This window comes from Phytophthora cinnamomi, assembly GCF_018691715.1.
Source record: "Phytophthora cinnamomi strain GKB4 chromosome Unknown Contig14, whole genome shotgun sequence".
Taxonomy (NCBI): domain Eukaryota; phylum Oomycota; class Peronosporomycetes; order Peronosporales; family Peronosporaceae; genus Phytophthora; species Phytophthora cinnamomi.
In genome coordinates, this window is record NW_027150947.1 from 1,570,535 (window position 1) to 1,596,594 (window position 26,060).

Genomic DNA, 26,060 nt, shown 5'->3' on the forward strand with positions numbered 1-26,060 from the left:
GAGCGCAAGCTTATAGAAAATGTCGAGTCGATTTCGTACAGTACGTGTAGGTAAAAACAGATTATGAAACTACATGTACAATATAATCTGTTTACATACGCATATGTGCTGTGCGAGGGAGGACTCCAGGCAAGTTTAGGGCAGCACCGACCATTGCATCCCACGAAATCAGGTCTTGGGGTCGAAGCGGGTACACAGTGTACAACAAGGTGGCGAGGAGGATGCAGGCTCGGATGTGCACTCTTGATGAGTCCGTATATCGCTCGACTGTCCCAAGTTCGTCGTGCGCTCGACAAGGGCATTGTTTTAAAATGACGGAAAAATGGTCCCTTTACAGTATCCAAGTGGGATCACGTGTACAGAGTAACTTTCACGCATGTTTGCAAGTGCTCTTTTCTGTTGGCGTGCACCGCCCAAAAGGAGGAAATGGTCCATTGTAACGCCGTCGCAACCCGTTTCGGCTTTCATATGAGTCACAGAGCCAGCCAGCGCAGGAACTCGATCCCCAAGGGAACGCGGGTGCAGCGGTACTTGTGGAATGACCAGATCAACAAACGCCACCGAAAAGTCCGCCCTTCTTCATCGTTTCAAGACCAGTGATCAGCAACAGCATAACCTTGAGCCACCCGCAACCAATCGTGCCGAGCGGACCACTGCTTTGATGGTCCCCAGTCCGACGATGCTCTTCTCGCGATCTGGACGTGGGGCACGGGGACCGTAGTAACCGATTTGCCCAGTCAAACGATCCAGCTTGACGCCCTCCAGCTGGGGCCATTCGCGCAGCGGCAGGAGCAGGTGGCGGGTGGTGAGCTGTGGTCAACGGTACTGGTCGCGTTGTGTTTTCTCGCAGCCGCGCGGGGCGTTTTGGTGGGCCTGTACCCAGCTCGCGGTCTGCTTCTGCACGGCTCAAACTTCTGCTGTCCTATCTTCCGGCAGGGGACAGCGTGTCTATCAGCCCGCCAGACGAGCGAGCATATTGGAGCGCGGTTCTAAGCACGGTGCCAGCTGAGCGAAACCAGCCTGAGCCGCGCACCTGAGGGAGCGCAGCATGGTGATCGATCATTAGCTGAGACCAGTCGAGCCTCAACGAAGAGGCCAGTCCCAGCGAGTCCTAACCAGCCACACGGTCGGTCAGTCCTTTTCAACAACGACGCTGTCACCGTGGCGCCGCGCGCGTGACCTACGCGAATGGCTCATCCTCCCATCTGTCCGCTGTCCAAATCGCGGGGATTACTTGTTTGCGGCGGACGGGCTTCGCAATCGTAGGCGCGGAGACCCAGTTGGGATAGCCCCGTCTCGATCAGAGGCGCCGGCAGGTTTTCAATAACTTTCGAGCTCCGAAAGCGAGATCGGCTCGCTACAAGGCTGAGAAGCTGTCTGAAAAAGCGGTGGTGGCAGTGAACCTTCGAGTCGCTTTCCGCCGGCACCGACATCGCTGCCGTGCACGGCTGTCCATTTCCCCGATCGGGCTGTTAAAAGCCCGATGACGCTAAATGACGTCGGAGTGCGGTGCCACCAAACAGTTGCATCCAACCCTCACGAAATGTTTTATAGACTGCGTCAATGGTGTGATTCTTCCAAGTGGCGCCGATTGTCGATTAAGCTTGCGTGTTCGTCCCTTGCCCGGTGTTTCTCTAAGCTTTTGGGGCCGAAACACGCGTTTCGACAGCAAAGAGAGAAAAAGAGAGCGCGCGTCTCGACTAGCCAGGCCACGTGGAGTGCTTTTTGGTTGGCGCTGAGCTCCAAGTTACACACAAGCAAGCAACAAAACCTATCCGAGCCGGACGAGGCGAGTCGCCACAACCGAACGCTGGGGCTCACGCAGTCTCTTTTCGCAGCCTGCTCGGCGGCGCTCTGCACCATCTTCAATGATGGTGCTGAGCCTGCGGCGCTCGCATAGACCGACAGCTAGGTTTCGTGGGGTCCTTTCTCCCGTCAACCCGAGCATATGCCAGGCCGCGTTTTCTCGGAGCTCTGCGCCACACGCCGGTAAACCTGCCACCAGCCGCGTCGCGCTGCGCTGCGCTGGCTGGATTCCCGAGGTGAAGCATTTCCCACTCCCGATTTTGCCTTGTGCCTGGCACACGACCTACCCGAGCGATCCAACCATCCCCTTTCATGACTATGGCTTTGTCGACCGACAGCGGTGACCTAGTTTCGCTCTTCGTGGACGAGCACAGCCACGCACCGATCCGACGCGACTACAGAGCCTATCAAGCCCGCTCGGAAGCCATGAGCCCGTCCAGCACCGAGCTCTCGGACGACTCGTCGCTCACCAACGACGACCTGGTGGTGCTCAGCGACCTCTTCGGGTTCGCGAACCCGACGGGATCAACCACTTCAACCGCGCGACCGAAGCGCAGCGCCCCCACCCGACCGCGCAGCCGCAAGCGTCCTCGAACGGTGCTCATGGAGGTCGGCACCGCGCCGCCAAAGTCGCAGCAGCAGCGCCAGAAGCTCGAGATTGAATTCCTCAAGAAGCAGGTCGTGGAGTTGCAGTCCACGATCGAGGGCCTGCACGCGCGCAAGCTCGAACGCGAGCGCCAGGCCCTGGAGCGCTCGCACTCGTCGAGCGACGACGGATGGGACAACACCTCCTCGCCCAACAACTGGGCGGGCGGGGCCAAGAGCCAAGTCGCTGCTGTGCAGCAGCTCGAGGCGCAGAACGAGAAGCTGCGCAGCCAGGTGGCGGCCCACCTCGGCCAGCTCAAGCAGCTCGAGCAGATCGCGCGGACCCGCTACCTGGCGAACGCCATCCCCGAGCCCATGCAGCTCACGGACCACTCGGCCTATTACTCGGCGTCGTGCTGAGCTCCTATCCCTTCCCTGCCTCAAACGGCCAGCTTGAATGACCGACCCCCTTTTTCATGTGTAGAATGCCCACACCAAAAAATACAGCCTACTTATTCCTCTTCCCTTCCCGCTCAATCTCCGTCACGTACCCAAAGCTTTCGTGAAGGTGTCGCCGATCAAGTATCATTAGGTTGCCTCACCGACACGATAGCGGTACATGTAGGATATTCAGCACTTGATGCATCACCAGCTTGGAGACCCAGACGAATGGTATGGAGCGAGTCTGCTGTTTTAGATCGTGGTGACGTTCACACGGTGAGACCAGGCCTGCGGTGCCTAGTGTCGAGTAGAGAATGTCGCCGCCTGATGTGTCTTCGCGGTCATGCCACCCAGACGTCTGGATGAGTCCTACATGTATGTATACTACCGATGCATTACCACGAGGAGTCCTGCGTTGCTTTGCATTGCACCCGGTCAGAATGCCACCAAGATGGCAGGGCTTCAGATTTGGCTCGCGGCTTCGATGGCATCGACGACGGGCGGCTATTTGCTTCGAGATATCTCGGAGCGTTGCTGGTTATGGCGACGTTGTCTCCCGTCGCGGCCCGAGGCCAAGAAGGAGGCGTTTAGTTCCTCTCCGACGGGAGATACTCGCGTTGGCACTCGAGCGCTGAGTGTCGAGTAGACAATGTCTCCACCTGATGTGTCTTCCTTGGTCATGTCACCCAGGCGTCCAGTAATACATGTACCGATGCATTACCACGAGGAAGTCTTGCGTTGCTTTGCATTGCACCCAGTCAGAATTCCACCAAGATGACAGGGCTCCGGATTTGACTCTCGGCTTCGATGGTATCGACGACAGGCGGCTATTTGCATCGAGATATCTCGGAGCGTCGCTGGTTATGGTGAAGCGTTGGCTCCCGTCCCGGCCCAAGGCCAAGAAGGAGGCGACTAATTCCTCTCCGACGGGAGATACTCGCGTTGGCACTCGAGCGCTGAGGCCGACTCTGGTCGGAGGCAATCTCCTCGTTTCTTTACGTGAGAGGATTGTGAAGAGACCGAAGCCACAAGCGCTCACAGCTGTAGCTGCCGTGCCTTCTGATGAAGCTCCAGTCGCTCCAGTCGTGGTGCAGTCGACCTCAACGAATTCGCCTTCGAGTTGGGGTGTGAAACAACCGACAGCTCCAAAGCCTCCGCCAGGCTCTGATGACGGAGAGAGTGGCGTGTCCGAAGACGAGGACGAAGCTGGTCAAGACGGAGCGGATCGAGTCCAAGATCCGGATGTAGCACGGGAGCCGAAGAAGAAGAAAAAGGCGAGCAAGAGACTGAGTCTCGGATTCAACCGCTGGGTGCCCAAACTGCTGGACCCTGTGGAGAAACACCGCGATAAAATTCATCGGAAGAAGAAGAAACACCTTCTAGCTCCTCCTCAAGGCCCTCCACCCATCTTCACTGACTCAAAGCAGCCTTACGTTGTGCTACTGAGTCGTATTCTTGCTTTCCTAGACCCTCTTGAGCCGGCCAGAGTGACAGCGTACGTGAACAAGTCAACTGCCGCTGGTGTGAGAGCATTCTACGAACTTTACTGTCCTCCTCCAAGACCGCGACGGTATCTTGTTAACCGAATATGGGAGAATCGTCAAAGCGTGTTTCCAGCGAAGGTGATGCAGTTGTTGCCGATTCATGATCGAGTGCGGGCTAGCGCGAGCTGTTTCTCGTTTTATGAAGCTTGCAACGCGTTGCCTCTCGAGTTTGAAGGCGCTAGTGCCATCCAGCAGTTCCTCACTGGGTTTCAATTTCCACGAACTGGCCGCATCCACAAGCGCTTTAAGAAAACGCCAGCTCTATTGTTCAATGGAGCTAACGCGGTGGATGTCATGAACGTGATTCAGCTGCTAGAACGAGGAAACGACGGCGATGACAATGATCCTGACGATGACAGCGACTGCTTTGCAGCCGTGAAAGAGATCTCGCTTCACAAAGTGAGTGGGCTGAGTGCCGAAAAGGGGAAGTACTTCGAGCAGCTTCTGCAGACTCTTTTCATGGATCATGTAAACTCCCGTCTACAAACTCTTGAATTGATCGGTACGTCGTGTGTGTGTGTGGTTCACTTGTTCAAGAGCATTTCGTTAACGTTAAAAGGCGCGCTCTTGCACAGATTTAGCGCTGGAAGACTTACAGTTCAAGCACCTTGCTAGGCTTTGGCGAGACGCTCGCTTTCCAGCGCTTCGTCGTTTGAGTCTAGCCAACAACGCATTCAGTAGTCGTTATGTGAGGGACTGGATTTGGAGCTTTGAGAACGAAAGGTTCCTGACGTTAGAGGCGATCGACATGTCCAGTAAGTGTGGTTACTACTCCTCAAGTGTTTTATCTCATGCGTAAACCTGCACAATGTTGGTCGTGTTTGTTTCCAGATGCTGAAATGACTAACCACGACCTGCAGCGCTTTATTGCTTGTCTGTCAATGACGCCGTCACTGCGAAGCCTCGCGCTTTCGCACAATCTGTGCTCGTTTGCTACTCTCCACAAATTACGCGAAGTGATTGAATCGAAGGCACTAAGTGCTCTTCGAGAGCTTCACTGCGTGGCTATTACGGCTGACGACATATCTATAGGTCATCTGCTGGAAGTTTTCCAAGCTAAACCACTGTGCTGTCCGCATCTCGAAGTTGTAGATGTGAGCGGTAACCCGCTGAGTGACCCCAAGGCTGCGAACCAACTGGCGCGAGTATTCATGTCAAGCACTCAGCTGCCATCGGGTTGGCCGGAGTTGATGCAACTCAATTTTTCAAGTAATTTGTGCGCTCTTGTTGCTCATATCTTTTACTCCACGTAACGAAAAATATGTGATCCCTTCTCGTCATTGTAGGCATGCACCTCGGTGACAAGGGTCTTAGGACCATTGCGACGGCTATCCTAGAAAATCAAGCAACCAGGATTCAACTTTTAGACATCTCTGACAATGGCATCCGTGCATCGATCGATACTTTCGTTCGTGTGCTGTCAGCTGGCAAGCTTCTTCACCTGCGGTCATTGGCAATTGCAGGCAAGGAATAACTTGTTTCCATCTCTGCTGACACAGCTACTGACATTTTTGTTACAGACAATGACCTCGGTGCACTGGAGTTTGAAGCGTTGAGCTCCGCTTTGGCCACCAATTGTTGTCCTCGTCTCCAAGTACTTGATCTTTCATGTAAGTTGCTCGACAGAAAATCTCTGCCTTCGTTTGCCTAACGCTATTATTTCTTGAACAATTCAAAACGCAGCAAATTGTGCTCGAGGCGAGGGCATTGCCCGCTTCTGTCCGTTCTTGCTCTCACCTCCGGCCAAACGGCTTTGGGCTCTCGACCTCAGCGGTATATCGCATTTATCTGCGTGCGAGCTCGTGTTTTGAAAATATTGACATTCTCACGTCAATGTTGCTCCAGATAATGAAATTCCGCATTCAGGCCTGCTCCGACTTAACGAAACGCTGACCCGTGGCAACTGTCAGGAGCTGCATGAACTCAACTTGTCCCGCAACGCCGAGCTAAAAGCCATCGTCTCGTTCTTGGATCTCATACGAGGCGAAGGATTGCCTTCGCTCACCGTGCTACAAGTCGGGTATGCACAGACTCGATCAGAAGGCCGCGATCTCGTCCAGGACACATTGCGACGGCGCAGCGTCCAGGAACTCGTACGTTCGGACTGTTCCGTCTCTCTTGCTTTCTTCATAGCTCACCACAATTTCTTCTTCACTCGGCGTAATACAGAGGCGATTGAAGCAGCTCCGATTCGAAGAGCGGCTGACAGCGATTCAACTCGAAAATGACGCGAAGGCAGAGCGCGACCAGCTCCGCTGTCGGAGGCAGACGCAGAGGCTCCGGGAAGTCTACGACCACCTCGAAAACGAGGCCGACCGGGCCTTACGCCGACGCAAACAACTGAAGAATTCGTCGCAATTGCACATTCACCAGGAGATAACGCGTCAAAAGCAGCAGCGCGCGCATGCTCGGCTCTGCAGACAGCTCGACCTCGATGTTCATACAGCCTAATAACACGCGCGTCGTCAAGAACATCATCAGCATACAAAATCAACGCCAGCATTAAACAACTTTGGGCCAAAGATCTTCAAAAACCGAACTACGTTGCCTTCAGCCTGTGCAGATAGATCACTTATCCGTAGCAGGATGATGCAAAGGGAATAGAGTCACTGTTCAGCACCAGGAGGGACTTGAGACGAATGTACAATACCACAAGAATGGACGGCGGAACCACTACATGCCTCACGTCGCCCTACTCGAGCCGAAAACAAAACCATGCAATCAGCCACCCTCTGTGTACAAACATTGACGGCAGAGATCACTCGGAGTCCTGAGGCCCCGCCAACTTGTCCGCCAGTTTGAGCAGCACGTTGGTCTGCGCCGCCATCATCTCCAGCTGCTTCTCGGCCGTCTGCCTCTGCTGCTCGAACCGTTGCTCCTCGAGCTTGACCCGTCGTTCCTCGAGCTTCATCCGTCTCTCTTCCAGCTCCAGCTCGCGCTGGCGGAGTAGCACCCTCGGGTCGTTCAGCAGCAGCGTCAAGTCCTGTCCAGTGGCTCCAGCAGCAGCCCCAGCAGCAGCTTCGGCGGCTCTGGCCGCCTCCACCGCCATCGCGCCAATCTCCGGACTCACGTTGCCCGACAATCTGGCGGCGTCCTCCAGGGCCAACTGGGCCACAGGTCTGCGGTCCGCTTCCTTGGCTGCCTTCCGCCGGCGATGGTCGTCATCCGTCTACAATATCACAATAAGACCGTTAATGTCATATTGTACAATACCACAATAACACTATTGTCAAAATTTAAAAAGAAGCGGATACAATAATAACAGTACGGAAAAGGACGTACCAGGGCCTGGCACCGCGCCAGCAGCGCCTCCCGCTCCGCGTTCATGTCGGGCGTGCCCGAGCCGCGCAGCTTCTGCAGCTTGTCCGAGCCGAAGGCCTCGGCCAGCGCCAGGTAGCGGCGCTTGCAGGCGCGCCCGTCGTTGGTGGACCAGGGCACGGTGCGCTTGAAGGCGGTGGCCACGGCCTCCCACGTCTTGGCCATGTCCCCATGGGAACTGGCCCAGGGCCGGTGGGCCATGACCTCGCGCAGCAGCGCCACGTCCGTGACGGCCGTGAAGCGGAAGGCCTTGGCGCGCTTGTCGTGGATGCGCACGCTCCAGGGCGCCAAGGAGGACGCCCCCGAACCCGAAGGGGACGGGGACGCGGACGCGGACGCGGACGCCGACTCGGCCGCCTCGAACGAGTCGTGCTCGCTGCCGTCTGCCATTTTTCCCGTCTCTCTTGTGTTGCTGGAACTGTGATATTGAGCTCCAAGCGCGCCAATGCGCCAGAAACGGAAACTGATAGTACCGGTAGAAACCGAATGTAACCGGTAATTCAAGGTCGGTGTGGTGGGTATCATTCCGCCCGATGCACGCAGGTCTCGTTCGTAGCTATCTGGTTCTATCCAAGAGTGTTAACGCCTCACGCCACTATGGCTGAGCCAGCGCGCTCGACAGAGCGAGACTCGTAACTTTCTTCTGGCGCTGAGCAACTCAATCCAGAAAAATATTATCTGTTCGCAGACCGAATGAGAACCAAATCCACCCGATCGAGCGCAACGCAAAACCGCTTATTCCCCATCGAGCCCACGAAAGTGATGACAGAAGACCAACCACTGCTTCCTACCACGGCGAAGAACGCGAGAACCGCCGATACGGACCCCCACCCTCATGCACTATTGGGTATAGCGTGTGTGGCACTGTCAGCGGTGTCGTTCAGTCTGACTACCATTGCTGTCAAATTCCTCACGTACTCAATGACGTCGATGGAGGCAATTTTCTGGCGCTCTGCTGTCGCCATCACCCTCAACTTGGTACGCTTGTAGGAAAATAACTATTCGGGACAACATATTCTGACCTTTGACTGAATAGTCGTGGCCTACATGTGAGCGTCTGGTCCTGTGGAATATCACTCTACGTCGCACCAAAGCATCGTTTCATGCTGTTCTGCCGCTGTTTGGCCGGGTTTTCCTCCATTTCGTTCGCGTTTTACGCGCTTTCACAAATGGTGTTGGTGGACTCCAGTGCAATCGTATTTTCCAGCCCGGTCTTCACCTTCTTCCTGGTCGGTAAATCTAGTACAGCGACGTTCAGGCGGTGGGAAATCTAACTGATCTAAGTTTGTTGCAATGCATATAGGGAGCTTGCCTTCTTCGTGAGCACATCGACCTCCCAAGTCTTGCATGCGCGGTCTTGTCCTTCAGCGGACTCGTGTGCGTCGTTCGACCTAGCTTCATCTTCGGCACCAGTCACGCAACTGTTGAGACGGATGGATCGTGGACTGCGATCTGTTCTGCACTACTTGGGGCAATTGGACAGGTACTGGTGTATGTTTCCGTCAGAAAACTGACTGGGATCCACTTTATGGTCGTCGTACACTACTTCCTGCTATTCAGCATCGTGGGGTCGCTATCGTATGTCGTGCTGGTTCAACAGGCACGCAAACGGTAAATTTCTGTCGAATGGTCTTCTGGCTAACTTGAGGCAGGCGTTTGTGATGCCTTCGACCCTAGCAGTCTGGGGTGGTATTATTGGTTAGCGGCTTGTTTACATTTTTGGGCCAGTTGTTGCTGACAAAAGGTTTTCAACTCGAAAAGGCTGGTATCGCGTCAGTCATGCGGTACCTGGATGTGGTGCTTGTTATCGTGTGGGACTCGCTGTTGCTAGGTGAACGAATCAACCGCTGGAGCATCGTTGGAGCCATCATCATCTGCGTGTGTACCTGGACCATCGCGTTACGTAAGGCTCACACGAGTTAGGTGGCTGGTTCACCGACGAGGTCAACATCACGACCACCGAACTGGGATTCGTGGGAGGCAGAGCTCGCATCGGGTACCCGAAATTCGCCGACCCGACTCGAAAGCATTACGGACGGGTACGGGTACCCGATTGACCTTGCGGGCGGGCAGGCTGACCCGGTAGAAGCTGGACAGGTATAAATCCGAACACGGTTGCCAAGCCAGGGATGGCAAAAAATATGGAAGGATTTTTTCGAAATAAAATATCAAAACATATTTTTATTTCCATTTTTATGATTTTTTTTTACCGTTTTTATACATCAAACCCCGCTGAAACGGATCCTTGGAGCACCGTATAACACAGTAATTTCCTGAATACTGGCCTCATCGCCATACTGACCTCCGCCCCCTTTGAAACTGAAGTAGCCCTGCGGCGGCGGCCCACTCCCGACCATGCCGATCGAGGTCAAGACTTCTGAGGACTTCAACGCCGCCATCGGCGAGAAGCAGCTGACCACCGTGCAGTTCTCGGCACCGCGCTGCGGTGGCTGCGATATGGTGGCCCCCAAGGTGACGCAGGTGACGGAGAACGAGTTCCTGGCCGTCAAGTTCCTAAAGGTGACCACCGGGGAGCTGGAGAACGTCTGCGAGGAGATTGACGTGGACTGTTTTCCCACTTTCCGCGTGTGCAAGGACGTCGAGATGGCCACTGAAAGTATTGGGTCCCACCTAATAGAGCGCGGTGATCAGATTGTGTCCGATACAAAACCGAAATGTTTAATTTTCGTACTTAAACGAATAAAAATGAAAAATATGTTATAATATTTTTAACCGATAAAAATATTTAAAGGGATGTTTTCTGCCATCCCTGGCCAAGCATTGCAGTCGTTTCCAGGTAATTTTAAAATTTTACCTAAGCTTACAGAATGAAGGGTCAACTGAACTGATCCTTCAAATATAGAGATTGAGAGCTGAGTCGGCTCTCGATCTATATATTTTCTTTATCATAATCTAACCCACAAACCATATAATCGTACTCATTCGATTACTTGCTTTGCTGGCTATATTTATTTATTATTATTTAAACTACGGAAAATAGCGATGCTAGACGAACTATCTCGCTAAATCTTTTATTTTCTCTTTTCCTTTGTTCGTCAGATTTGATCTTTAGAACGTCGAAGCTATGGTCTACGACACTGTTCGGGCTTCTTACCTCGCAAACTCGCGCGCAGATTTCTTTGGAATTATGGAATCATCTCGTTTTCTTCTGAACAGAAGAAGAAGAAACTGTGGCCGGCAACTCGGTCGATATCGAGAAAATGCGAAAAGGTACGTAGAAATGACGGAAACTCACGCAAAATATGACGAAACGATGCGAATCACAAAAACACACGAAGTAAAAAAGGGTAACGCACTTCTATTCGACATGTAGCTCGACATGTAGCTACTGTTGAGTTTAACTTACGGTCGGACGCATTCCCTTTCCGCATACTAATAAGTGTGAACCAACCTGCTAACCTGCTGACTCAAATGCTATCCTCTTCTCAGCTGGATTATTCTCATGCTGTCACAACGTCAACCTCGCGAGAGAGACCACAGGGTGGTGGCGGCTTCCAATGTACCGGAACCTACGATAACAAACAACAAGAGCCAGGGTCCAAGCACTCCTCAGGCTCTCTCACTTGCCATTTCGCCATCTTCCCAGCACTCGACCACTCCATCAACCGAGTGAGCACCCTCAAGCCGAGCTGGCCTCCGTCTCCAACATGAACGCCAAGGATGTGCTTGTTCGAGTTGGTATCAACCTTCAGAACATTTGCATTGAGGCAAACGATGGAAGGGGCTCGCAGTGTAGACCAATATAGCGACCGGACTGAGCAACTTAGGTTGATTGTGCGCAACGGTAATACTGCGCAATCGGTGCAAGTTTATGCCAGATGTATGGCCACAGTGTTTGCTGCCAGGCCTGCATCCGATGGGTTGCTTCGGATTGTTCCGCAAAACAGCATGCGAAAACTAGCGGAGCCTGCGTGTTGTTTGCGCTCCACTTCCGGAGCCTGCGTGCTGTGCAGCACGTTTCGCCAAGCGTAATCCCCCATCCAGGATTGCTGTGTGCATGCCTCCAGAAAAACGGACAGTCCAATACTTTTCTGCTGCAGTGCACAAGTTCAGCTAACCTAAACCCACTTCGCGTGTCGAGCCAGAACTATACCTAATAGAACAAATGCATACCGTAATAATCGGGTCCAGTGCGACAAACGGTTTGAGTGCGACACTGGCAGACGTATGGGTGACAACCCCTCCCCTCCTAAAAAAAATATTGAGAAAAAAAGACTTGAAAAAAACTTGTGTTTAACGTCTATTGATCGTTATCTTCCTCCTCGTCAGTGATGGTCATCTCTGGCAGTGGTTTTAGAGGCCTCAGCACCCTGTACACGAGCATCATCAGCAAAATGTAAAAAACGAGTACAGTGTTTTGCCTCAATAGCGCAGCCATCACATCTAATAACCTCGCAGACTATATATAATCACCCTGTTTTTCACCAACCGAGGACCGAGCGACTTCGCCAAGCGCGGTCGACTTAGAGGCTGCAGCGCCTGAAGTTGAGCGCTTGCGCGGCATCATTGCGACCTACTCCCACTCGTAGTCGACTAGTAAAACCTCTGTCACCCCATTTACTTGAGAAATTGTATACAAAGTACGACTGCGCTATTGAGGCAAAACACTGTACTTCCGAGAGACCGCACCTTCAGCTTCGTCTTGTTATTGTTCTCCGGCCTCTTCTTCATTTTCTTTTGTGACTGTGATGGCGCGAGGGAGGTACCGCAACCAACCGTGCGGGACGGACGTCATCCGAGCGAACTCTTTGAAAAACCTTACGAGGTTCTTTGCTTCATGTGATTATGACTGCACTGGGCCCGATTGTTACGGTAATAGTTGTTGTACATGTAGTATTTTAATTATTAAAATAACTATCACACATATTAGTCTTAAATGCTTTTATTGCTGTCAGTAACGGGGATTCCCGTGCTGGCCATACTGCTCGAAATGTCTGAGTTGTAAGAACGCTGTCCAAACACTGCTCTAACTCGACATCTTGATTGACTTCTACGCTCACGTCTTGCTACTGCTCGCAACTGGCATATACCCATGACACGGAGTTCTGAGCGACTTGGACGTTGACTCATCTCAAATGTGACTCGGTTGCGTTGTGTCCAAAGAGTTGTTCCACACACTGTAGTCATATACGTCTTAGTGCCGCTGTGTGCTGCTGTATAGAGAGCGCCGATATTCTCGTCTTTAAAGCGTTCGAGATCGGTGGTGATGTTCGTCTGCACACGCGGTGCGAAAATTGGAGAAACCATCGTCGAATAAAACTGTTCCGGTCCATTGTCGTTTTAGCAATTGCCAACACCATTGAGCGCAAGGACAGTCCCAAAATATGTACGTTTGGTTTTCTTTCGTTCGTTTGCATCCCGCGAGTTTTCGGCAGGGACTGGCATTTTTCCTCCCATCGAAATAAAGATTGAGTTGACGAAACGCCATTCGACATGCCACCCATACTTGGTACGGGGTGAGCGAATTGGCATGATTCCACAATTGACTCGGCCGTTGTTGTTGAAGTCCTCGTTGCCACGGAGCTGTGTCTGCCTGGGTTCCAAGAAATTCTAACAGAGCTTTCATCCCAGCCCCGTGATCTAGTTTATAGTGCTTGTACGCCTATTTCTTTAAGCACTGAGCTACTGTGCGGTTCCGAATCAGCGATCCGGGGATACTTGTGTAATTGAGGGTGCGCGTGGAATCCATTTGTGCCCAAGTTCGGATTTGCTAATAATATTTTCATATTATGAGCAACAAAATGGTCTATAAACACAAATTCCTTCCTGTTCAAAATGGCTACGCTCATGCAGGTCCATACTTCAGATAGCCTGTGTTTATGCAGGTCTAACGCTACGGACATGTTAGCTCAAAGTACTAGGCACTAACTAACAGTTAGCTGACATGTATAGCAACTAGCATGTTAGCGTAAGGGAGTACACTAGCTATACAAAATGAAACGTGCTCGTGGGATGCGTATGATGGCTTCCAAACCCTGGTGCAACATCTCAATGCATATAAAAACTTCCAAGTTTGTCGCTGTAGCAGCGGGGAGCTTCAATGATACGATCATGCCAATGTCGGCGCTCCGCAGCCCCCTACGGAGCGCATGCATTTTACGGCGCGAAGTATAATATAGAGACCGACAGCAAACATAAAGCTAGCAAAGCATCTTCGATATGGATTGCACCTGCTGACCCCTGACGACGATGGAGTAAGCGGAAGCGTATCCGAGGTCAAGTGAAATTGAAATTGTTGATGCCAATTTTGACAAAATACATCTAAAAATACAAATCGCTCAATCGCTGTGTGTGGTACACACCGGATGTATACCGAAAAACAATCTACCACGAGATGTACACAATTGCAGTGTTACGGTAGCCATAATCTGTGGACTATGGACTAAGGCGACGTTTGCCAATTAAAGCTCCCGCAGCTGGATCGTGCAAAACGAGATCCCTGGGACAGACTATCAACGCAATCACGCGAGCTGTTGTCGCCTTCCTGTCCACTCCGACAGTCTTGTCCTACATGTGCATGTACCAGTAGATTGGTAATCGCTGCAGGTTGACCCGCTTGCATGTTGTTTGCAAGCTGCAACAGCAAAGGTGAAATTTGAAGTCATACAAGCTTCTCTGGAGCCAGCAAACCGCCCTTTGTCCATCTGCGCGGGCAGCACACAGTAAAGGCCTGTGATGAAGGGAGTCAAAGGTGCTGTCAGTCGGGGCTGATTGCGGCGGCCCTGCGGCCGCGTGGTGGACATGGTGATCATGGTCGCTCTGAATCAGAGTCTGATCGTCGCATCAACACAGAAGGCTTCGCCATCCGCCGCGTGATGGCAACGTCTGAGGACGTCTTGGTCCGAGACCACGTTGCGCTCTCGCCGGCCGGGCGGAGGAGATCTTGTCCGGCGCAGCACCCGAGCCCATCGGTCAGATTTCCGTCCGTTCCGAGCCTCTCTCCGAGCGTAAGCAGCACGGCGGCATCATCACGCTCTTGCGATGGCGATCGTCGTCGTAATCGAGCCAGTGATGAGTCCGAAAGCAAGACGGCTCGTTGAACCCAGCTGAGTGCCAGTGCGAGCGATGAGTGCGATGGATGCGGCAGCGAGGTGCGCCTATACAATAACAGCCCAGTCGCCAAGTACATGCACTTGCTTGCTATCGCCGCTGGCTGACTCGATAGAGCCCGGCCACGGCCACGGCAGTCGACGATTTACATACCCACGTGCGCTGTGATCGCGATTTTCTGTTTACAATGCAAGTCTACCGTACCGGAATGACTGCCGCGTATCAGTCGTACTCACATAGAGAAACCAAGTGTTTTCCGAATTGTACCACGGGAGACATTTCCGCATCGTCATCGATCGGCTTTGGCGGGGCTCCGGATTATGCTACGCTTGGGAAAGGGCGGCGAAAGTAGGCACTTGACGTCGTAATTAGGCACTTGAGGCGGGCTGTAGCACCAAAAAAGACGCTGGATAAGCCCATTTCGTACAGAGTTCGTCTGGCCAGCGGGATTTTCTGAGATTTTCACGGCGCTCCTACGCTCAATTCTAAAGAGCTGGGACGAGTCTGAAGTCGGATGAACACTTGATCTCGCGTCTCGCAAACAGATCCCTGTCTCGAGCCCATTTTCCATGCAGAAGACGTGCCCATTTTCGCGAAACGGACGCTTTTCCCAACCGCCACCGGTCTAATCCGTCGGCGTTCTAAACACGGTTGGTCAACACCCTCGCCCATCCCCCAGCCGGCATCTGTTCTAAGGAGGTCATCACCCACACAGTCTTACCCCACACCTGTCCTATTCGATATCGTTTCCACCAGTATATCCTTTCTCACAGACCTCATGACCCACCTCCTCGGGCCAAAATTTGCCATTTTGCCAAAAAAGCCGCGTGATTATTCTTTTCCGGGCCGTGCAGTCGTCGGCATCAACATTCGGCAACGCGCGCAGGACAAGACAAGAACGAACGCCCCGAGCTTCCCGGCATTCCACCCACCCAGGACAAGAGCATGGGCCCGCTGGCAGTCCAGCAATCGCCGTCTCCGAGACACAAGCCGCGCGCCGACGACTCCACCCGCTCGTCGCCCGCGCTCCCGACGATGGCCAGCCCCGCGGTCTTCCCGCCCCTGAACCTGCGCTCCACGTCGAGCGGCCGCATGCCGCACGCCGCCTTCCCGGACAGCTCGGACGACGCCGAGCGCCGCAACGCCACGGCGCTCACGATCGTCGAGCTGCTGGCACGCGGCAGCAGCAGCAACCGCAACAGCAATAACAACCACAGCTCCACCAACAGCTCACAGCCGCAGACGCTGCCGGCCCTGCGGCCGCAGTCGGCGGGCAGCTCGCCGCTGCCGTCGCTGCCCAAGATGGTGATCCCGTCGCTGCGTGGCGACCAGCGCTTCGCCTTCCCGAGCAGCTCGGGCGGCGTGGCGCAGAGCTACTCGACGCAGACGCCCACGGCCGCGGGCGTGAGTCCGCACGGCCTGTCGCCGGCGGCACGCCCCATGCCCATGCCCAAGCATCAGCCCCAGCCTGCAGCTGCAAAGGCTAGTGCTGCTGCTGCTCAGCAGGCTAGTGCAGCACCAGCAGCTGCAGCTCCCAGCCCGCCCAAGAGAGGCCGCGCGGCGTCCGGCACTGGAGCGGTCAACAACTCGCGCAAACGACAGAAGGACGAGCTCACGAGGCTGCGCGCCCAGGTGCAGGAGCTGCAGCGCGAGCTGGAGCACGTGCGCGGGCGCATGCCCCGCAAGTCCAGGGCCGTCGCCGTCATGATGCACAAGAGCGACGCCGCACGGACGTCCGACCACTCGCCCGTGGCTGTTACCGCCGCGCCGCTTATGGGCCTTGAGTCCTCGAGCGACGCCGCCAGTGGACTGCTGGTCGTGCCTGTGTGGGAACGCATGGCGCAGCACCAGAAGGAGGAGAAGAGCAAGGCGGAGATGGAGAACCTGCGCCTCAAGGGCCTGATCCAGGAGCAGTTGAAGATCTCCAAGGGCCTCGAGAAGCTCCTGCGGAAAAGATGCAAGTCGTCCATGAGCTCGGGCTCGGACGCTGAGACGTCGGCGGCTGTGCTCGGCGTCAAACGCCCGCGCACCAGCGACACCGAGGAGACGGCAGTGTTCGCGTCGCTTGCCTCCGGGCTGGACGCGCGCCTGGCCGAGATGGAGGCCGTGTTCGAGAAGGGAGGGCTGACCCGCGACAAGCAGGAGCTGCAGGAGACGCAGATGATCCTGGACGAGCGCCGCGGGCCGGTCATGGAGGTCAAGGACGCCAAGATCCTGCCGTTCAATGTCCAGGACTGCGCCGCGGCCATTTGGCAGACGCTGGAGGCTGAGTCGGAGGCCACGGTCGTGGGCGGCACCACCAGTGACACGGTGTGCTTCAAGAGCTCCATGCCGCTGCGACAGCACCGCGCGCCCGACGCCGAGCTCACGGTACGCTGCGTGCTTCGCCGCGTCGTGGAGGAGACCACGGGCCGCGTCGTGTTCGTGTGGGAGTCGGTGGCCGAGTGCCCCAACCGCCTGCCCCACGTGAGTGCAAGTGCCAAGGGCGTGGAGATCCGCGACTGCGGCTGGGGGCTGCTGGAGCCGCTGCGCACTGCAACGGGCGAGCACTCGAGCATCCTGCAGCTCTGCTCGTACCTGATGCCCCAGCTGTGCGGCGTCTCGGCCGAGCAGAGTCGGCAACACACCCACGGACTGGCCGAGCTGGTGGTGCCGTGCTACCGAGCCCTGTGGAGCCAACGCCAGCGCAGCGTCGAGAACGCGCTCATGAACGGAGCCATCGGTGCCAAGCACAGCCACGACTCGCTCAAGGTCGAGCTCAAGCAGGAGGTGCGGTAGAACGTGGCATTAAAGTGTAGAACAGTTTTGAGGCGGTAAATATGACTAGGATAATATATGTATGCGGTACAAGCTGAAATGCTCTTAAAGTGCTGTGTCTAGTAAACAGCGCGATTATGGATTGTGGGTTCGCACCACTGTCCGGACGGATGGCATTGATTGGCTGCCGAGCAGTCACGCAGGATTACGTCCGCTTTTCTGATTAGTATCCAGGATTTGTGGCAGGATCCAGATTGCACCGAGGGTTGCGGCTTCCAACGTGTCAGTGACACGAGTCAGGGATACATGTACAGGACAAGGTTCTAAAACCACAACAAATCCCTGAAAATCACCATGGGCACTGACGAACACAAAACCTCATGATTTTGCCACATCAAAATAGTAGCAACCACAATTCAATGAAAGGTGACCACAAGAATTTGCGAGCAATCATCCCATACCGTTGTGTCAGCACCATTTACAATTTTCACCCAATCTAAGATCTTTATTTGAATGGTTTTACCCAATTGCATATCAATATATGTCGTCTGAAAGTACGAAATAACTGGTCCGGCTCGCTCTCAAATTTGCTGCTGCAAGCGCTCCCCCTCCACCAAAGCAAAACTACATTGTCTACAACATCACTCGCTACTCACCGGAATGCCCTCCTCTCACCCCTGGAACCTGCTCCGCAGCGACGTCTCCACTGAAGATGCTGCATTACTGCTTCAAGGAATGAAGACTTGGAAGACGATCAAGAGCCAAATCATGTCGTACACGACTTGCAGCAGCGCCGTACCGCACTCAATGCACTACAAGATTCTGCGTTGTGCGTGCAAGCACTGCAGAGATGCCGTCGCCTACAGACCCTGCCCTTGGCGGCTGAAAGTGCTTATCTGCCTGGAGACTGACAGCGTTGACATGTACGAGCTAGGCGACCACCATTGTCGGGCGTTAACTCCGTCAAAAGCTTGCATCACGCCAAGACAGCATGGCTTCATCGAGGAGCTCGTCCGTGAAAACCTGATGCCGCAGCGCATTCGACATGCTTTAAGTCGCAAGTTTGGCATTCAGCCTGCTGTGCTTCCTAGCTTGCGTACAGTGCAAAACATTGTGAGTCACTTTCGTCGAACGCGCATGGGTGGCAACGACAAATGCAAGGCAATCGCAGAAGCCGTGCGAGTCGCAGCATTTAGTGGACGTGAAGCTGAGCGCGACCCCTTCACGTTCTCTAATGAGTACGACGAGTCGGGCGTGCCCGACGTAGGAAACGGCTCGGACAACCGGCCGTTTCTGGAAGGTATGACCACAAAAGCACTGCTCCGCAACGCTGCACGAGATCCGAGTACCTTGATCTTGCATCTGGACGCCACGTTCAAGCTGAACAGCGTCAGGTACCCGGTGCTTGTGTGTGGTATTACGGACGCCTCCCGGACTTTTCACCTTGTGGCGCTGTTCATTACGTCCCAGCTTCAACAAGGCCACTTTGCTGCCGCTCTCGTTGCATTGCGACGCATGTTTGCACGCGTTAATGGTCAAGAGCTGCTAGTGAATTACGTGCTTGGCGATGCCGACAAGGCGCAGTACAATGGATTTGCCAGTGTCGTCGCTGACAGCTCATTTACCTATCTTATGTGCTACTATCACGTAGTTGCGAAGCTACGTGAGAGAACACGTGGGCTGAGCTCGGAGCTCTCGGCGCTGGTCTACAAAGGCGTCTACGACTTGCACTTCTCTCGGAGCGAGGCAAAGTTTGTCGAGCGTAAGCAGAAAATGATGAATGATTGGGCTGCTCATGCGGATCGTGCTTCCATCACCGCGTACTTGACGACGCAGTGGCTCAATGACACATTTGCAAACAGGCAGTGCCACCTCACACCTCCCGGATACGCCACCACCACCAACCCGGTCGAGCAATTCAACCGAGCACTCAAGCGTGATTACACGCACCACCGCCAACTGAACATGGGGCATCTGATTGCTCAACTTCTTGCGTGCTGTGATCACCGCTCGGTGGCGTTGCCTCGATTTATGCTTGGCCCCACCTGCGCGACAACGCTGAAAACGCGTACGAGAGGTCTTCGCCGTCGTGGTCTGCTCACTGAAAACGTCATCACCCGCTCAAGCATCGACTTCCTCCTCGGTGATGCCGATCCTGACCTTGTCCACGTGTACGAAGTGCTTCCTGTGAGGACTTTTGTGCCTGAGCTCAATCACGCCAGAGAAATTATGGTGATATCCGCTGAGTTCGGTGTCCACTACGCACGCATGGAGGTTGAGGGCCAACCACGCACTGGTTGGCCTGTCGATCTGCGCACTGCATACTGCCCCTGTCGTTACCATTTTAAAATGGGATGCTGCTGCCACTTATTGTTCGCGCAGCAATCTAGAAGCGTAGTGGATGAAGCTGGCGAGGAAATCCTGGTTAACAGGAAGCGCACGAAAAACGTTGGCCGTCCGCAGAACGTTGGCCAGGCGCTACAGAGTCTTTAGAACTCAAGCGATGTAGCTGCGCTTACAGCCACCAATAAAAACAACACCACCTTGCAGTGGTCATAGTTCTTCATTTTTCTAACAACGTCTGTACCTGCAGCACACATACAGCACAACTCGTTACACTTCAGCACAAATAATAGCCGTCACAACAATGCTTTAGGTACTCAGAGCCACTCACTACATCTCCACGAACGGGGCAAGGCACGCTGCGCGCCACCGACGACACGCTGTCCCCGCCCCCACGTGCTGCACGCTGTCCATGCCCCCGCGCCTTGTCTCCCCCTCCCGATGACGCGACGATTCTTAAATGAGGAGGGGGAGTGCAAAATTTAGTTAGACCTAATCTGAGCTGCTGGGACCAGACAGGATGACCGTCTCTGTCCTGGTGTCTCGTGGTGTTTGTCAGGGAATCTTTTGTGTTTTTGATATTTTCTCCATGTACAGTCCTCAAGCCATTTGGTAATGTGCAAGTATTGTGCTTTGCAGCTCTTTTGGCAATCGGACTCTGTGAAGTGCCACCGCTCATCAGAGGGATAGGTATACAGCCACGAATTACTGATTAAACAACACGTATTTACCGCATATCCCCTGTCCTAAGGGCCGTTCCTAACCTAACCGGGATCGCGATCCGGAAGGGGTAGGGCTCTTGAGAAGATGGCTTCAGAATGCGATCCAGGCCGTTCCTAACCGGACCGCGTCATGGTACCCATGAAAGTGGTACATTTCGTTTCAAAGGCACCATGACAGCAAGCGAGACGAACTCCGACGCGGAAGCAGCGCGCTCGTCGAGCAGCACGGCCGACACTACAGCTGCATTCAGCTCGAAGTGGACTGTTACCGTGGCTCTGGACTCGCGTAAGCGTCCGATCCGCCCCCCGGCGTCCGACGACTACAAAGACTGGACCCTGGAGCAGCTGAAGTTGGAGTGCACGGCCCGCAACCTGAACGTGGCCAAGAACACAAAAAAAGATGACCGCGTCAAAATCCTTTGCACTTGGGACACCAACAAGGAAGGCGTGGAAGCCTTGCTCAGCCGACAGCGACAGCGATCAAAGCGTGGACGTGGTGATGATGACAAACGCACGAAGGGCTGTATGTTTCGGCTTTTGAACGTGCTGTTTTCGCTTCGTTTCTACGAACTTTTGCTGACGATAGGAAACCAGCTTCGCCGCGAGGAGTTCGACCAAGGCGGGTCTACGTTCTGGATCGATGTGGCTGCAGCTTTCTGCCCCGACACACGTGAGTTCGACAAAATTATTTCAGATGATGTCATCTTCGAAGGCATTGACGCTTCCTTCAAGATGGCGCACTCGGCGGACAAGCTGAAGAGGATGTGGAAGGAGGTTAGCAGCGACTTTGCGCGTGCTGAAGCTGGATCCAAGGTTTCTGGACAGGGGAGTCATGACTTCTGGGACTTTTGTGATGGGCGCGCTGATGTCTTATACCTGGATCGGTGGTGCGAACATCATCAAGGTGTAAGGGAGTTCTACTCAGCTAATGTCTACGCCGAGGACGACGACGATTCGACGATGGAGGGAGAAGAGAGGCGCCAGCAAGTGAATCGGAAACGTCGACGAGGCTCGCAGTCAGACGCTGTGGCAACTATTCTCGAACGTGTGAACGACCTGCTCCACCTGGGACCAGTGAAAGCAGTAAGGCGCGGGACGATACGTGGATTGAGCAGAAATTATACCTTCAAGAGCAACGCGCAGCTCAGAACCTGTCAACCATGTATGCTATGCTGGATCGCAACGCCGTCAAGACGCAGCAGCTCTTGGAGCAGCGTCGGGAGTATATCGCGTAGGGACTTGATGCAGCTGACATCGGACAGGCACTGAAGGCACAGCAAGCGAAGAAATCGATGCTTGAAGTTCCGATTACCGCGCTTGAGCTGCAGATCCTGAACGGAAGAGCGTTTTGCTAGCGCGGGGTCGGCGAAGGTTGAACGTTTGGATGTGGTTCATGATGACGTCTCGAAGAATGCGGTCTTGTGCGTCAGGACGCAGGGCAACCGCGTCGTCAGAATTGTCGGTAGGATGATACCAGCTTTCGGACAAGTTATGGTACTTCGTAGTAATTGCGCGCATACTCGTACTTGCATCTTGCGTTTTAGTTCTCTCATCAATACAAAAGTTGTGGAGCTTCATGCATGTCTTGATCACCTTTTTCACGTTCACGAAGTCGACGACGAGAGGGCGCTTGGAGATCTGCCACTTATTGACGAGGAGACCGAATGCCATTTCTATCCGAATTCGCAATCGACTCAGATAAAAATTGTAGTCGGAGTGTGCCTTTCTCTTGAGCTCCGGCTTGCTGGAAGGAACTAGCAGCGAGTAGGAAAGGAGGTACGCGTTGTCTCCGATGGTGTGAAAGCCCGCTGGTAGCTGCATGATTGCTTCTCGCAACTTCCATTTCTTGAACGCGATCGAATCTCCCACCTTGCCCGGCGAATTGAAGCAATAGCCGGTAAATCGACACAGCGAGTCACAAATGGCTTGGACGTTGGGGCCATACTTCTGGTAATGTCCGGAGTAAAATGCAGCAACATCGGGTACCTATCTTGCACTCGGAGCACGATTTTCACACAGCCACCAATCGATACAGCCGATGTATTCGGTCAAAACACTGTCCTTGCTTATCGTTGTGAATCCATCGGCCAACTCGTACATGCGCTTCGCTGACTCCGTTGGCGCCCTAATGGTCAGCTCCGCGCAATCGCAAATGGCATCCATTACGGCGTGAACGGCGTCGTATGGTAACTACTCCCCGCCAGCCATGAAATGGTCATCTGCAGCATGATTTCCGGAGAGACGGGGTCAGTTCCGGTTCGACGGCATGACAGGAGCTTGTCCCGGACTAGTGCAGGCCATGATAAACGACAAAAGACGCTCAACAGACTCCGAGCTCATCCGATAACAGCGCTGAAATTGTGCTTTCAGGAGCAGCGTCTGCTTGGTCACGTCCCAGTCCAAACGGTGCCGTAAGATGCACCCCTCTCGTTCGTCAGGGATCGCGTCAGCAGCCAATACAAGTGCTGCCATCAAGCGGAGGCGGCGTCGGCGATGACGGAGCGAGCGTTCGTTAGGAGCGCGTTCCAGCCACCTTGGAACGGTCATTTTTGCTTCTGAGCGATCCGGCGATCCCGCTCGAATCGCAGGGGTTACGCTGGGGATACACAGTCGGAAATAGTCGGGGGGAAACGGGCCAATCAGAGGCCACGTTTGGGATCGCGATCCCGGTTAGGAACGGCCCTAAGCGAAGTTCTATTTCAGTCAATAGCAGAGCTCAATTTGTATCATGTGACTACATCTAAAATACCTCCGTGTGCCAGCTAATACTAGAGTGGCCTTGCCGATGGCTAGCGAACGGACGCATTGCAGAAAGCGCCATGGGAAGACCCCGTACAACTGGAACCGGCAGAAAGCAAAAGCAGTACACACGTATCGCTGTAGACTACACCCACAAGCTGCATGTGCTCGATTTCTTAGATGCAGACCACACAGTAAATAAAGCAATCGAGCACTTCTATCCATCCTGCACTTCAGGAGAAAAGAATCGCAAGCAAAAGCAAATATCAAAGTACAAAAAACAAGAAGCTCATATTCGATCGATATGCAGCGACGGCAAGGGGCACTTAAAGAACTTACGCAACACAGGGCAAGCGACAGTTCTATCTAGTGATGCAGAAAGTGATACTGTCCTCTGGCTGAGCTCAATGCGCAAAGAGGGATGCCCCGTTACCTCGCAGATGCTGCGGTACAAGGCTGGAGAGGTTGCTGTTGTCGAAGGGCTGAGTTACGACACCTTCAAGGCGTCTCACTCATGGCGGAGGCGCTTTATGCGGCGCCAGAAGCTGTCCATTCGTGCCAAGACACGCCAAGGACATACGACGCCAGAAGACGCTGCAGCAGCAAAAGCGAAGTTCATAGGCGAAGTTCGGGCAGCCATCATTGAGCACGGCATTAGGACTGTGTTCAACGCAGACCAGACAGGTATGGATTTCGTCAGTTCGTAGCTTGCACCCCAGAAGTACTAACAGTATGCATGCATGTCATAGCTGTATTTTTTTAGTATTTACCCTGCAAGACAATTAGTACTCGTGGTGAAAAAAAAAAAACGGTGTGGGTGAAGTGCAGTGGCAACGACAAGGAGCGAGCCACTGCAATGCTGTTGGGGGACTGGCACGGAAACAAATATGCCCCGCTTCTTGTTTTCAAGAGCGGTGTGTCACGTCATGATCACATTCAAGCAGCACATAATTCAATTCGTCATGTTTTCGGCGTGCGCTTGTGGAACGAGGTATTTGTGTTGCAGTCTTTGCACGGTTGCCGTATCTACGGCAACACTACTGCGTGGTGGAACTCACATATATCACTGGAGTTCCTTAGATATGATTTTGCCTACAGAGATAACATGGATGAAAAGATACTCCTACTCTGGGATGACTTTTCGGGTCACTGGACCCAAGAGGTCACGGACTATGCTGAGTCCATCAACGTCGTGCTAATGAAAGTGCCTCCACGCTATACCTACGTGTGCCAACCAGCAGACATGGCTTGGAATCAGCCTTTCAAGAGTATGCTGCGATCGCGCTGGGTACACTGCCTCCGCTCACAGATTGCTGACCATCACGCCCGCGAACGAAACCGGGCAGCGGAACGGCAACGCGTTGCAGAGCAAGCAGCAACCATAGCTAGGGTCGAGATACAAGAGGTGGCGAGAGAGATGATCAACAGCATTCAGGACGATGAGTCCAGCTCTGCTTTTGTCATGGAAGCACCCAAACGCACTGACACTACGTCCTGGATTGCCGAAAGCTGGAAGGATCTGAGCTCCAAAACAATTGTCAGTGGTTTTGCAAAGGCAGGACTCCTTGATGACGTGCGTAGTGTCGATACAGAAACTGGGTCTGACTGCATCGAGGATATCACGGATTTGCTGGACAAGATACGTGAGCTTGGTGCTGCTGGAAGATCGGTAAATACGGACGATGAGTATGCTAGCAGCGACAGCTCGGAAGATGATTTCTAGAATATTACTTCATGCAATTTCGAAAATAACCAAGTGAGCTTTGACACGTAGCTCAAGTGGCAAGAGCACCGCGGTTTGTGCGGATGAACGCGGGTTCGATTCCCGCCGTGTCCATAATTTTTACTCTTTAAGTACGATTTTAATTCCTACCTTTAAATACTTAATTCATTGCTGGGCTAGTTAACCCTAACGTTAAGAACGCACATCGACGTTCGCTTAGGACAGGGGATATGCGGTAGTAGAAATCCGACCAATCAGATTACACTGCATCCACTGGTGTGAGGGGACTCTGGCTACCGCTGTAGGCGAGTTTGTCCGATTGGCGCGCATTTTGACGACAATCGGGAAATTGCGATCAGAGGACTGGTGTAAGCGGACAGCAGAATTCATGACTTTTTCAATCGACATGCGATGGCGTGTTCTAGTTCTAGTCTACGTATACAGCGTGGATATGAGCACGGTGAGCACAGTATTAGGTGTGGCGATGCGGGCTCTAAAATCAGGGAATAGCCTCGCGGCTAGACCTCGATCTCAGACCACTCAACTCAGAATCTGAGATTAGATCTCAGATCCTAAGCTGGGTGAGGCGTGTGTTCCTCACTCTTGCAATCCCTTGACTTGGTTCTTCTTAAGGCTACGCTGTGGGCCCAGACTTGCGTCGGCCACACCAGCTGCCTCCGAACTCGACAGTTCCCAGATGCCCCCAGACGAAGCTTGCTCCTTGCTTGGAAGGCCCTTGTACGCACGTGCTGAGTCCGCTGTGCCCCGTTTTCTTGAATATAAACACGTTCACTCCACACACACTTAGTCCACTTCTCTTCTCAGGCCCTTGGACTCTGGGCCTTAACAGCCTCCTCCTTGCTCAGCGACTCCGGCTTCGAGTCGCTTCCAGTCGACACTTCCTCCGGCGGCTCAGACTGAGAGCCGCACAACGGTCTTCACTCGCCCCTCAGACCAGAGTGGCCCCGAGAGTTGGCTCGGTCTGAGCCTGCCTTGATCCAGGGTTCTCGC

The 26,060-nt window shown here is 53.7% G+C and overlaps 6 protein-coding genes across 7 annotated transcripts; 5 read left to right on the forward strand and 1 right to left on the reverse strand.

The window, feature by feature from the left end:
• Positions 1-2,124: 2,124 nt before the first annotated feature.
• On the forward strand, positions 2,125-2,811 carry IUM83_01289 (uncharacterized protein; the record flags this gene model as incomplete). Its single annotated transcript, XM_067925132.1, has 1 exon — positions 2,125-2,811. One exon carries the CDS (start codon positions 2,125-2,127, stop codon positions 2,809-2,811), a length of 687 nt encoding a protein of 228 aa, XP_067797280.1.
• An 884-nt stretch (positions 2,812-3,695) lies between these two features.
• IUM83_01290 (Leucine-rich repeat) lies at positions 3,696-6,827 on the forward strand (the record flags this gene model as incomplete). Of its 2 annotated transcripts, XM_067925133.1 has the most annotated exons (9): positions 3,696-4,878; positions 4,952-5,131; positions 5,237-5,332; positions 5,463-5,585; positions 5,663-5,839; positions 5,897-5,986; positions 6,060-6,149; positions 6,222-6,469; positions 6,546-6,827. In XM_067925133.1, the coding sequence occupies 9 exons, from the start codon at positions 3,696-3,698 to the stop codon at positions 6,825-6,827; spliced, it is 2,469 nt and encodes an 822-aa protein (XP_067797629.1). The 2 variants fall into 2 exon arrangements, with proteins under 2 accessions (XP_067797629.1, XP_067797630.1); XM_067925134.1 differs by having other exon boundaries at positions 5,208-5,585.
• A 307-nt stretch (positions 6,828-7,134) lies between these two features.
• Positions 7,135-8,084, reverse strand: IUM83_01291 (GTP-binding protein ypt3; the record flags this gene model as incomplete). The annotated part of the gene is made up of 2 exons (XM_067925135.1): positions 7,135-7,545; positions 7,659-8,084. 2 exons carry the CDS (start codon positions 8,082-8,084, stop codon positions 7,135-7,137), a joined length of 837 nt encoding a protein of 278 aa, XP_067797631.1.
• Positions 8,085-8,615: 531 nt separating this feature from the next.
• On the forward strand, positions 8,616-9,017 carry IUM83_01292 (uncharacterized protein; the record flags this gene model as incomplete). Its single annotated transcript, XM_067925136.1, has 3 exons — positions 8,616-8,672; positions 8,731-8,923; positions 8,998-9,017. The coding sequence occupies 3 exons, from the start codon at positions 8,616-8,618 to the stop codon at positions 9,015-9,017; spliced, it is 270 nt and encodes an 89-aa protein (XP_067797723.1).
• A 6,693-nt stretch (positions 9,018-15,710) lies between these two features.
• Positions 15,711-17,543, forward strand: IUM83_01293 (M96 mating-specific protein family; the record flags this gene model as incomplete). The annotated part of the gene is made up of 1 exon (XM_067925137.1): positions 15,711-17,543. One exon carries the CDS (start codon positions 15,711-15,713, stop codon positions 17,541-17,543), a length of 1,833 nt encoding a protein of 610 aa, XP_067797724.1.
• A 3,215-nt stretch (positions 17,544-20,758) lies between these two features.
• IUM83_01294 (uncharacterized protein) lies at positions 20,759-21,366 on the forward strand (the record flags this gene model as incomplete). Its single annotated transcript, XM_067925138.1, has 2 exons — positions 20,759-21,257; positions 21,320-21,366. 2 exons carry the CDS (start codon positions 20,759-20,761, stop codon positions 21,364-21,366), a joined length of 546 nt encoding a protein of 181 aa, XP_067797721.1.
• Positions 21,367-26,060: the final 4,694 nt, after the last annotated feature.